This window comes from Sturnus vulgaris, chromosome 22 (genome assembly GCF_052056855.1).
Source record: "Sturnus vulgaris isolate bStuVul1 chromosome 22, bStuVul1.hap1, whole genome shotgun sequence".
In the NCBI taxonomy this organism is placed as follows: domain Eukaryota; kingdom Metazoa; phylum Chordata; class Aves; order Passeriformes; family Sturnidae; genus Sturnus; species Sturnus vulgaris.
The window spans coordinates 2,435,245-2,447,766 of NC_142264.1; the positions used below are offsets into that span (position 1 = coordinate 2,435,245).

General features: G+C 39.7%; 1 protein-coding gene across 1 annotated transcript in view; it reads right to left on the reverse strand.

The window, feature by feature from the left end:
- Nucleotides 1–1,228: 1,228 nt before the first annotated feature.
- The window catches only part of CCDC187 (coiled-coil domain containing 187), a 32,742-nt gene continuing 21,448 nt past the window's right edge, over nucleotides 1,229–12,522 (reverse strand). Inside the window, exons 16-28 of the mRNA XM_088177481.1 lie at nucleotides 12,251–12,354; nucleotides 11,637–11,770; nucleotides 11,025–11,152; nucleotides 10,723–10,907; nucleotides 10,123–10,210; nucleotides 9,152–9,366; nucleotides 7,809–7,992; nucleotides 7,462–7,621; nucleotides 4,398–6,745; nucleotides 3,433–3,774; nucleotides 2,966–3,109; nucleotides 2,400–2,525; nucleotides 1,229–2,136 (exon numbers count right to left, since the gene is read on the reverse strand). Of these exons, the coding sequence (XP_088033607.1) occupies nucleotides 1,951–2,136; nucleotides 2,400–2,525; nucleotides 2,966–3,109; nucleotides 3,433–3,774; nucleotides 4,398–6,745; nucleotides 7,462–7,621; nucleotides 7,809–7,992; nucleotides 9,152–9,366; nucleotides 10,123–10,210; nucleotides 10,723–10,907; nucleotides 11,025–11,152; nucleotides 11,637–11,770; nucleotides 12,251–12,354 (4,344 nt within the window). The 3' untranslated portion in view covers nucleotides 1,229–1,950. The remainder of the gene's footprint in view (nucleotides 2,137–2,399; nucleotides 2,526–2,965; nucleotides 3,110–3,432; nucleotides 3,775–4,397; nucleotides 6,746–7,461; nucleotides 7,622–7,808; nucleotides 7,993–9,151; nucleotides 9,367–10,122; nucleotides 10,211–10,722; nucleotides 10,908–11,024; nucleotides 11,153–11,636; nucleotides 11,771–12,250; nucleotides 12,355–12,522) is intronic.

Genomic DNA, 12,522 nt, shown 5'->3' on the forward strand with positions numbered 1-12,522 from the left:
ACAAGAGAAAAATTCTGCTACTTTTGCCTTTTCCTGACCCTTTCTTTTATTTGACCATTAAATCTAAAGACACATCTCTTTTGATCCATATCCACAGCTACAACCTAAATGGCTTCTCATATCACATCCCAGCTTCTTTGGGTTTTTTTTTGGTCTCCATTTTTCCTGGGTACAGCAAGTAACAAAATAGATGGTACAGCTTCCAAGAATTGAAAAATCCTTGTAGCAGCTGCTAATTAGGATTTTAAAAATCTGCAGTGCCTAAGATATTTTAGAGCACATTTTATTCAGAAGAATTGTTAAATGTATGAAGATGAAAGAGATGGATTACAGGAGAATTAAATGTAGGGTTTAACTGAGAAATAATCATTTTCTATGAAAGATAATGACTCCTCTTGAGGCCAGTATCAAGATTTATTGACCCAGGAGGTTAATATTGATCAAACCCAAGGCAAACAAAATATTAGACCTTGAAGGAGAGTAATCTTGATATTGAAGCCTTGCCACAGAGTGAACAGGTCAATATATCTGGGTGCCAGAATCTCAGGTTTTGAACAGGCAATGGTGGGGGATATTAAACATGTCTGACATGTTCTGTGTACACACTTTTTATTCTCATCAGCAGGAGGGACTTTATAGCTGTGTCCTTCCCTGCAGAGCACCACGGCTTCACTCACAACCCTCATTGCAAATCTGATGGGTCTCTGCCTCAGGTGCAACAGAAGGCTAAAATCAAACAAGTCCTTCAGTTATTTATTCATATCTAAGTGATATTTTTTAATAGATTTCATTCCAAACATAAGGATGCTGCTGCTGCAAAACCAGAGTGAGAATAAACTGAAAAAGCAGAGCGCTGCAATTTATGGATTTGTCATTGTATCCAACGCTCTAAATCCAGGAGGAGAAAAAAAATGAGTTAAATTCTGCTATAAACTGACAAGAAGAAAACAAGTAACTTATGTGGATTAACTAATCAATGAGGATAAATTCAGAGACAAGGAAATGTACCACTAGAGACATGAAAATAGTTTACAGGATAAGATCACCAGTTAAGGCTCTGGGGGCAGAAGTTGCATTTTTATTTCTGTTCATATGGCAACAAGCAGGGGAAAGTTTAATGTGCCCAGCAAAACAAAACAAAAATACACCCCTTCACTGCTGAGAACAGTAATGTGTACAAGAATCTGTAATTTTAACTGATTTCAGTGAAAAGAAATAAACAAAATAATCCATGGGGTATCATATTTTATTCAGAAAACAAGTACAAAAACAATTAAGCCAACAGCATTTAAAAATACAAACATAAAATGTATTTCTATTCCCCCAATCAAATTTTAAGTACTGTATTTTTAAATCTTAAGTTTATATATAATTTATCTGTATCCTGATTTTAATTTTATTTGAAAGACACTCTTGAATGAATAGGATTGGAAAAAACCTGATCTCTTTACAGTTGTTTATTCAATAATGAGCAGTTTCTGAATTCCAGTAAGAAATATTTGCACAGTATTTATTTTTAAAAGAACTAACAAAAATTTGATTTTCTCAATATAAAAGAGGTGGGACCAAAGCAATTAGAATAGTGAACAATTACCACACTGAGGAAATGCTTCTATTTCTTTGTGAAAATCTTGATTTTTCTGGTTTTGCCAATACCAAAGGAGCATTGATTTCCTCTGTTTTATCTATTAAAGTAGATTTTCAGCACCCCACATTGGGATGTTGTAAAAATTCAATGGGTTCCTGTGAATTGCATGATAAATAACCCAATTACAGGCACATCTCTAATTGTTAGGAATTGAAGGTGCTGATTGAAAAGTCTCGAATTTAAAGTGCATCCCATCAGTATTTGCATAAAATTATAGACATTTAACCTGAATCTCTGGCTCCAGGTCCTGCCATTCCCTGTTGCAACCTCTCCAGGCTCCTTTTAACCAGTTCCACAATGGATTAAAAGAAAAAAGATGATGCACAGTCACCTTTACAACAGGCTTTTTTCAGATAAATCTTATTAAGAACTCTGATTGTATCAAAGATCAAGCTGTCAAATATGGCTTCAGTCATCCTCATCTTCACTGTTAATTCATCATCACCATAAGAAATCCACTGAGATTCTTCTTTGTGGAGCTCCTGGATCTAAATATAACATAGAAAGGAATTTTTACTTCAAAAATAAGAGCTTCACAAAAAAAACCCTGCACCTAATCCACCAACTTTACATCTGCATAATTAATTTAAATCACTCACAAGAACTGGAGATACTGGATTATTAATTCGATTTTAAAAAGGCAGTGATTTGAAGGTCTGAAGTTAAGTAAATGTGATTCTCACAAAAGGATGAGAATTTCTAGTTTAAATCTAGAGGAAATAAACAAATCCCCAGTGGAAAATCTGCTTACCAGAATAAGGTCCACTCTGTCTCTCTTACAATTTCCATACTTGGTCATATTTAGGAATTTTCTTTTCATTTCTAAGTCATTCCTTTCCAGGTTCATTATTTTAATAATTTCACCCTGAACAAACGTCTACAAAATAAAGAAGGCTGAAAAGAGCTCTCCTCATAAGAATTCTGGTGCTGTGAAGGTTCCAGGTGAGTGGCAGGTGCCAGTATGAAGATGCAGCTTTAGGTCCAGAAACATCCCAAAGTTCAGGGGACTGATCTAGAGGTGGCTGATCAATACTGGCCAACCAACACATTTTTATCATAATATTACTTTGGAGGTTACACACAAAATAGTCATAATTAGGAGAGTTTAAGGCCCATTCCCATTAACTCCATGCATATGGAATATTTTGACTAATCAGCTCAGTCTGTATTTATTCAGACATTTCAGGGTAATATTGTTTCTTCTCCCATCACCTCAGTTACACTGCCATAATCCTCACAAATTTCACATTTCTTTTTGCTATTGCAATCTGTGCTCTTTTCACTCTTGTTCCTGTACTTTCCATTGCCAGGACATACCTTGACATCACTGACACGTGTCCTTCTGCACAGCTGCCTGGAACACTGAGATCCCACCTTTGTTTTCATCCATGGGAACACATTTGGTTTGGCAGTCCCTTGATATTCTGCACACAGCAACTCATGGCTCAAATCAAATATAACCTGTAACAAACTCAGCAGGACACTGAAGTCAGGAGAACTGCAGTCCAGTCCCCAGCTTTCTATGAAACTTGGATTGTCCTGAACAGACCCAAACCAGACACTGGGGCAGGTGAAACTCTGGCAAAACTCTGGGTTCTCTGCAAGGGTATTTATTCTATTGGAATTATTCTGTAGCAAATTGCAAAATACTCCTGGCAGTACCTTTCAGTATCCCTTTAGTTATATTTTGTGTTAGAAACTGGAATAATATTAAATATTAGCTAATATGATTCAGCCTCCAGAACACTACAAAAGTTAATTAACAGTTAGTGCATTAAAAATACCTGATTATACATCCTCTTGCTTTCTGCTTCCAAATCATTCCCTGGGAGATCATTATATTCCAAGTACTTTGGCACGTTGATGTTCCTGAAATTTGAATTTATGTTCTCTGGGGTCCATAATTCTTCCACAGCATATGCAGACAAGTTTTTAACATAAGAACTGTTATGTGGTACCACAAGAGGAACTTCCACAGTTTTCTTCCAAGGAGCTGAGTGCCACTGGTCTAATTTGTACAAGTATTGCTTTTGTGTCTGTCTCACCAGCATGTTTTGGTCACAATCAGGCTGATCAAAATCCTCAGAGCTTCCAAAAACACCAGCATCAAGGATTTTTAAAAGGAGCTTCAAGAGAGAAAAAGACAGATTATATATTCCATATTTTCAGAAGTACTGAGATTATTAGCAACTGATCAAGGTTACACCTAAAAACATCTTATTATTCATGGGCTCAAAAGAAAGGCTTACTGATGTATTATTAAAAAAACCCAAACCTATTTTAACTGTATTTGGCAGGATTCAGAATTAGAATTCCAGTTCTGGAGTTCCATGAAAATTTTTGGCATTTAGCAACAGATCTGTTCTAATTGTGGAACTGTTCTACCCTACCATCACCCTCAGAGGAATTTTCTCACAGCCAGAAGCTGGAAAGGCCAGATGAGCTGACAAGTATCCAGTGTTGCTCTGAAGTTAATAACAATTGACATTTATGCAGATTTATCAGTTTTGACAACTGAAAAATTACAATAAAGAAATCACATTTTCTTTGTTTGGACCATACAAGTGCTATGCAATGGATACAGGGTAATTCCTTAAATAAGGAATGGGTCACATGAAGTGAGCAATCTGGTTCCTAACACTAATATAATTTTTATGGATGATGAAATACTGGGCCACACAAATTCTTGCCTCTATAGCCCCAGCTTCAAGGCCAGTACTTGAAATAAAAACTTTCTTACTGTACTTACAGGCAAAGTGGTTGAAGAAGTCTCTGGAGATAAATTAAGTATCTTGTCTGCTTTTGATCTGTGTTTTCTTTTAATCTTCTTATATTCTTTAACTGCATCATCTATAAATTTAGTTACAATTCTGTCTGTTACTGTGTGACAACCATGAGCACAAAGCATATCAACATCACCCAGTAAAACATCAGAAACTGCTGCAGATGGTTCAGATAAGGCAGCAACTGAATTTTTTTTGAGGAGAAATGGCTTCTGATTGTCTTCTTGCCTTAGGCCTTTGCCATAATTCATCATGTCTTTTTCAAAGGCACTTTTATATTTCTGTTGATCTGTTTCAGAAAATGCAATTAAAATGTCAAACAGAAGTTTTTTACTGACTTCACTTGCAATATCATCAGCAAGTTTAATTCTTTTCTGATCCTCTACCAAGCAACAAATATTTTTGCTTGTGTTTACCTCATCTGTCTTGCTTTTCTTTGGAAGAGTATCTGCAAATACAGTTTGTTTTATTTGTGCTAGCTCTGTTTTTTCTTTATCTGATCCCAAGCACATTAAGTTCTTTTGACAGAGGAATTCATTACAGTTACACTGGTTGGAATGGGGAAACTTTTGCCCTTTTCCAGACAGCAAGGCACTGTGTAACCCAGAATGGTTTTCTTTCACTTCTGAACCTCCTGCACTGTTTGTGTCTTCTGCTTTCTCCTCTGCAAACCCCACTCTCTGCTCATCATCTTCAGAATATTTGCAGTCTCCTTTGAGGGAGTCATCATCATCATGGAAAGAGTCAGAGTCTTCATCCCCCATGTAACTGGAACTATTTTTGTTAACCCCCACCAGGTGTGAAATCTCATCAGGTCTGACAAAGACCCCACAGTGCTGAGCACACTCAAAATACTTCACCCCTTCATAAATTCCAGCATTGTCACCTTCAGCTTTGTCCAGTGCAACACCAGCCCAATGGCCACTGCCAAAATGGATGTGCCCTTTGAACATCAGAGTTCCAGGCTGGCTCTGCCTTACCAACACTCTGTCCCCAATTTCAAATGATGATAATGGGTCATCACTGTCCTCCTCAGCGCTGGGCAGCTTTTCATCCATTTTGCATTGTTTCACTGGGAATTCAGGATTTTTACTTCCACCAGAAGAATCTGTATTTGACACAGGCAGAAACTCCAAGTGCTGCAAAGGCATCTCCTGTTCTCCATGCTGGATTTCTGATAAACAGCTGGAAGGAGCTGTAAATGTAGATTGTTCTGAGAGACGACCAAGCTGAGTTGAAAAAGCTCCACTTGTCTCTGTACTGAGCAGGAGAAATTCTTCAGGCACGGTGTTATCAGGAAATGAGGGTAATGCATCCATTTCCAGTGATCTATCTTCATCCATGCCCTGACCAGACTCTGAGCCTGTCACTTGTTCAGGTGGAGATGGGAAATCATCCGTGCTGGAGGCAGGATCACCGTTTTTCATTGCATCTGCACCTAAAGGGGGAGGAGGAAGATCTTCACTTGGAAATGACAAATCCTTTTTGTTAGAGGATGGCAAGTCAGCACTTCCAGAGGACAATACTTCATCCACAGAACACAGCACTTCTGACAAGGTATCCTCATCAGCTGGAGGGGAACTCTTATCACGACTGGAGGTTGCATCAGTGCATGAAGGGCTGGCAGCTGCATCATTCCCCAGTTTTGGGATGTCCTGAGAACAGGGTTTGTCTCTGCTGCAGCTTTGTGAGGCACCCAGATATGGCTCATCCACTCCCTCAGAAGGATTTTCAGACTGAGAGGAATGTGCTGACTCCGTTCTGGAGGCATTTGCTTTGTCTGCTGGAAGAAAAGAAAGCGGGTGATCAGTGCAGCAAAGATCCAACACATCTCTGGGGTATTCCTGGGACAGGGATGAAGTCTCAGCTCTGTCATCTTCAGGCAGCTCACGTTCATTGTGTTTGTCACTAGGTGATGTTTCCTTTCCATTGCTTATTGCTATTGGCATCTCTTTTGAGAGATTAGCAAACACATCACCGCTGTCACAGACAGACTCTTCTGGGACACTGACATCTGTGTCCTCTCCATGTTTCAGCTCTAATTCCGGGTCTGAAATGGAACTTTTCGAGATGTTGATCCAAACTGCAGACACTGTCTGGAATTCTGAGTGGGAAGAGTCTGATTTGGCACTTTCACATTTCAAAGAGAAGTTGTTCGACTTGGATGATGATTCTGTGGAAGTTAATCCTTCAGAAAATGCTTTTAAATTTAGTTCATCAGAAGCTTCATGAGAAATATGGTCCAAATGCTTCAAACATTGACTGGCATCCACCTGATGGATCTCAGAAGGGACAGGCACTTCCACTTCTTTAACTAGAACATATAAAAGAATTTTTTAAAAAAAATCAACATTAAAAAATGTTATAGAAGAGCTTGCTGATAGATCAGTTAGGATACACAAATCTATCATGCTCCTCACTATGATATCTAGGTGTAAATGAGGAGTTGGACTTTATGATCCTTGTGGGTCCCTTCCAAATCAGGATATTCTATGATTCTATGAAATGCAGAATGATGGTTCATTAGAAAAATGACAGTAATAGGAAATATTGCCACAATATGTAAATATTTATATTGCAGAGATTTTGCATACCCAGAACTATGTAAATGATATAACTGACTCATATATAAACAGACAGTTTTATTTTTTACCTGTCCTACTGAGAGTAAGAAATATGAACTGAGGATAAAACCTGGAAACAAAAATAACTCCAGCATGTCCTGTCCAAGTCTATTTTCAGCTGATCTATGTTCTTTTAAAAAGAACAGCCTTAAATTCTTGAAAAACTGTCTCAAAAGAGAGCAAATTGTTAATGACACAATCAGACTAAGTTATGATTTTGTTCTGGGGAAGCAGGATAATCAAACCTCTTAATAAACCATCTTGCCCAGCAGTGATTTATCCATTGGCTATAGTGAGCAAGACACTGTGGTAATAAATGAGAAAACTGTCTCTCTTTCTGTCTGGATTAAAATTTGATTCAAGTAGTTGAAACAGATTGGACATAATAGCATTGAATATGATTGACCTGTTCCTTCAAGAGCATTTTCTGCCTGAACCAGGCATAAGTTACACCAAGTAGGAAGCACCCCCAAGCTTTTCACTGGATACTTTCTGCCACATGGAATAATATCTTCGTTATCTTTAGGACCACAGTTTGAAAGTGCCTTTCCCTCCAGCACAGATTCCTAGAATGTAAATATATAGGAGACAGAGTTAATGTCTTAAGGAAAAAGTGCACATAACCAACACACTTATTTTTGACTTCATGTTCCTAAGTGCCAAATGAATCCTGTGCTGGTCCTATTTTAGGGCAAATAGAATTTGGGACACTATTTCTTTAGGCATTAATGGAATTCCAGAGGTGGTCCTTACCAGAAATACACACTTTTGGCCTTTTCTTGTAATGAGTGTGGCTATAGGTTCCATTCCAGCTGGATTTGTAGGTTCCAGAGGTAAGAAAATGTTATCCTGAGCATTAAGGGACTGCTCCAAACCTGGGAACTCCTCCACCTGTTTCTGGTGTTGTACCAGTGATTCCTTGTTCTCAGTAGAAAAGCTGTAAAGAGTTAGACAGGGAATTCTTCACTCCTGATCAGTATAAAATATGAACATACCCATGCAGGTGGATAAATAGCAGAATCACCACTCTGTACTCCTACACAGGACAGCTCTATGGACAATCAGCCAGAATTTGGGTGCATATGAGTTCCACCAGCCCCTGGCTGCTCCAGACTGACACCAATATTCACTGTTCTCCTACGAGCAGCCTTGTCAGTAATAAGAAGTGAAAGCACAGCCAAGAAACCTTTTAAAGATTTCTCTGACTTGTAATCAATAACACCATGAATTATAGATCAGTTCCATGCAGGGATTTATTTGAAAGCCTTCCCCTGTGGGGACTTAAGTAAATGCACAAACCTGACTCACCACCCTGCTAAAGCTCTGGGTAACACTGAATGAAAGGGAGGTTTAATTCATATAGATAAATATATATGTCTTTAACTGCTTTTTCTCTTCCTGAAGCAAATGATATTTTTATTCTGAGAAGTGTAGATGCTGTGGGGTTCTCATTCACAGTGCTCAGCTCCTCCAGCCCAGCAGGAAGCAGACAGAGATACAGTGGATACAGCTCTTGGGGAACAGCAGGATGGGGATTTCTCAGTCTGACTAAACTCCTGAATTCTATCTCACTGTAGGATTTTACATGATACCTCTGTGCTTCAGTTTAAGCCTAAAATTTAGCCCCATGTATTATAAAATCTTCCTGTGGTTAAATCCTCAGTAAAGCACAGACCAGCTGAGAAGGGCTGAGTGATACAGAGGCTCAGAGCCAGAGGGTGACAAAGGAGTGAATTTCACCAATTAAATCAATACATTTCCACTCATTCCATATGGGTATTGTGAAGCCTAATTAATATATAGTTGCAAAGTGGTTTGGGTTTGTAGTTAAAAGCCACCATGAAAACATGAACTATCATCAGCAGTTGTGTGGCTTCATTAAAGGTGCCCTGAGCAGCTCACCATTTGGGACAGAATGATAAGCAGCGATCTTGATTTATCAATTACTTGAACACAGAAGTTTTAAAAATTTATTATCATAAACTCCCTCTTTGGAGCATCTAAAGCTCACACAATTACCTAGGATGTACCTGTCTCCATCTTCTCCACTGGATTTGGTCTTACCTTCAGCAATCACTGAGAAAAGTTTTACTTACCCCTCATATTTCTTGCTCTTTTTATGTTTTAGCTGGACACAACTGTCTTTACTCCCTGACTTCATAACCTCCTGCTTGCCAGCCAAACTGTGCAGCTTTTCCTGGAGTTGTGCTGTTGAATGCTGCATCATTAAGATTTCTCTCTGCTGCTTTAATAAAAGTTTCCTTTCTTGATGAGCTGCCCTCTGGATGTTTTGCAGATGCTGGACTTCTGCCTACACAAAGCAGAGAAAGGAGCATAACAGAGTGAGCATAACAGAGAGCTACGCATAAAAATATGTCTAATGTTTCTTAACATCAGACATTTTTAATCCCAAAATATCCTGGAAATTCAATATGTAGGTTTTTTTTCCTTTTTTATAAAAAAAATTGCAGTTTTATTTTTCAACAGGGGTTTCACCTGTGACAATTGATGACAGGTAAAGGGATGCTTGGATGGGGTGTCAAGTGGTGAGACCTTTAAAAATGAATTCTCTTCAGATCATTCAAAACTACTGGGTGCTTGTGGTTTGCACTAGGAATTCCTTTACTTAAAAGAGAGGCTTGCACTACATACAGAGCAAGACAGAAATTTTCTGACTATCAAGTGTAATTATGAACCCTGCATAGTGGAATAACAGACTATAAAATTAGCTGTCAGATTAATTTAATATATTTCAACATCACAAGCATAAATCAATGGAAACTTACATTATATGACCTGTTTGTTATGGCATAAATAGAAAAATCCACAATAACAGTGAGGTAGCAGAAGAGAAAAAAAAGATGTTTTCTTTTATCCAAGATTTACAGACTGCTGACTTTGGCACAAAACCCACCTCACTGTGGGTATGTAGGAAACATGCAGAATAATGGATGCAAAGTAATTTTTTTTTTTTTTCTTTCAACACACAAACCCCACTTGCTTCAGCAACTCCAGACACCTCCCTGTGGATCTGGACGAATCCCAGCTCCTCTCACTGCAGCATTACCTGCTCCCGTTTCAGCTCCATCAGGATTTTGTGCTGCTTTGCTGCCATGGCAGAGGCTCCAGTGCTATCCTGCAATTTTTCCAGAACGCTGGAGATCACAAAGATGAGAATCAGAGTCAGATCATTAAACGCCTTTAATTTATGGATGGGAGCAAAGCTTCTATCAAGGGAGGAGATATAGAAGTAGCTATGGAAGGTTTACAGCCTGGTCAGTGCTGATTGACACCCCTGACTGTCCATGAGGGCTCCTCATCCTGGTCATGGCTGATGGACACCCCTCATTGTCCATCCCTGAGGGCTCCTCATCATGGTCATTGCTGAGGGACACCCCTCACTGTCCCTGAGGGCTCCTCATCCTGCTCAGCGCCCTCATTGTCCATGAGGGCTCCTCAGCCCAGTTGTTGCCTCACGCCGCCACAGAGGAGGCAAAGCTCAACACTGCTCTGGAGACATTAAACCATGCAGTCTCCTTTCCTCTCCTCATGCTTTATTTCCTACATGCTTTCTAAGAAGATTTTACATTTATTGTGTTCTTCTGAAAGGAGGAAAACCAATCTTGGCCTAGCAGGCCTCCAGCGGCGGTGCCGCCATTCCCCTCACCGTCTGTGCTGGCGCAGCCAGGCCAGCTGGGCCCTGGCCCTCTCCTGCAGAGCCTTTGTCTGGAGCTGCAGCAGCACTGCCTGCTGCCCAGCCCGCAGCTCCTCTCCCCTCAGGCACTGCTCCACCACGGCCATGGAACCATGGAAGGTTCTGGAGCCTCCAAAGTGCGGAATGGCTGCGCTCCCCTGGGGACAGAGCAGAGCATCGGCGTCATCGGGTGAACAGTTTGATAGAGGGAGTAAAACCAAAAAAAGCCAACCAACCTAGAGAAGGGAACGCCCTTCCAGGTGAGCTGGTGTTACCTGGCTGTCAGAGCTGGCCTGGTCATTGCTCTCTCCAGAGTTGTCCCAGGTGTCCCCGTGGGGCAGATTCACCCAAGTTGACAACAGATTCAAGGTGTGATGGCTGTGCAGTGACTGCTCATGATCTGCTGGCAGAGATTCCAAGGAAAAGAGTTAATATCACCAAAAATAAAATATCCAAAAGATAAAAAAGAGACCCAAAACCCAGCTCCCCCAGAACAAGTTAAGATCCATTCCTGAACTCAAGGTGCCTTTAGCAAATACTTGTCAGCTGAGCCCATGCACTGCCCTCAGCAGGAGCTGCAGGAGTCATCCCCAGCCCTTCATTTCCAGGAGCAAGGTATGGACACCAACCTCCCTTACAAGTGAAATCATGGTAAACAGGTAAAAATTAAAAAAGGTGCCCATCAATAGGGTAAATAACTCTCAGCTCCCAGCACAATTGTCTTAGAAGGGCCAGGAGTACAAAGGAAGACAGCCATAGTTTAAATATGCACAATGAACATAAATATTTAGGTCAAAATTTCCAAAATTAATTAGAAAATTGTGTCCCAGGCAAGATTGAATGGGGCATTTTCCCAATATCACTAAATCCTTTAACTTCCTGTTCACCTCCTTGAAGCACTGAGCAATATGAATCTCCTCCTCCTGGAGGTTTTATTTCTCCCAATATTTTGGCATCCACTGGACTGGGATCTCTTTCTATCTTCAATGCTGAGTGTCTCAGTGAACCCAACTCTTGATTACTGAAGGTAAGAAAAAAGAAATATTTTCTTATTGCAGCCAGAGATATTATTTCAATTCATTACTTTCACAGCCAAGTCCTCCATAGAGAGTGAATATTTTCAAACCAGAATGCTACTCATTTTTATGTGATACTGAAAGTTTTACCTGTGCAAAGATGCCTTTCTAGTAATTGCATTCATAAGATTCTGGAAGCAATTCTCAGGTCTTTATGTTTAAATGAACATGAAAAAAGTGCACATACAATATTTTAATTTATATCAAGAGTATGATAGTAAAGAAAAAAAAATTATACTTTTCATACAAGTTTCAGAGGGGTTTCTACTTTTTTAAAAACATTAGAAAGGTGTTAATACCATAGCTTGGGCATAAATCAGAGTAAAAAAAGACTATATAGCAATTACTTTAGTGGCCCAAAATATTAATAGAGTCAAACCACAGGCCAAATCTTGGAGTGCCTCATTGTATCCTGCCTCCTGTACCTGCCAGCAGCAAAGTCACCTTCCAGCCAGTGTCCTCTCTGTGTCTGCTCTGCCTGGTACAGTCTTGTCACAGGAGGATCACTGCCTCTGGAATTCCTGCTGTCCTGCACACACAGAAATTGCCACACATCTCAATGATCTATTTGAAAAACAAAACGTTTAAACATTTAAACCTTTTTTTCCTCGTTCTCCTTGGAAAGGCCTTCATTGTAGTTAATGTCCTATGCCAACAATTGCTAAAGAGTTGATTAATTAATAGGCTGGGGGAAAAT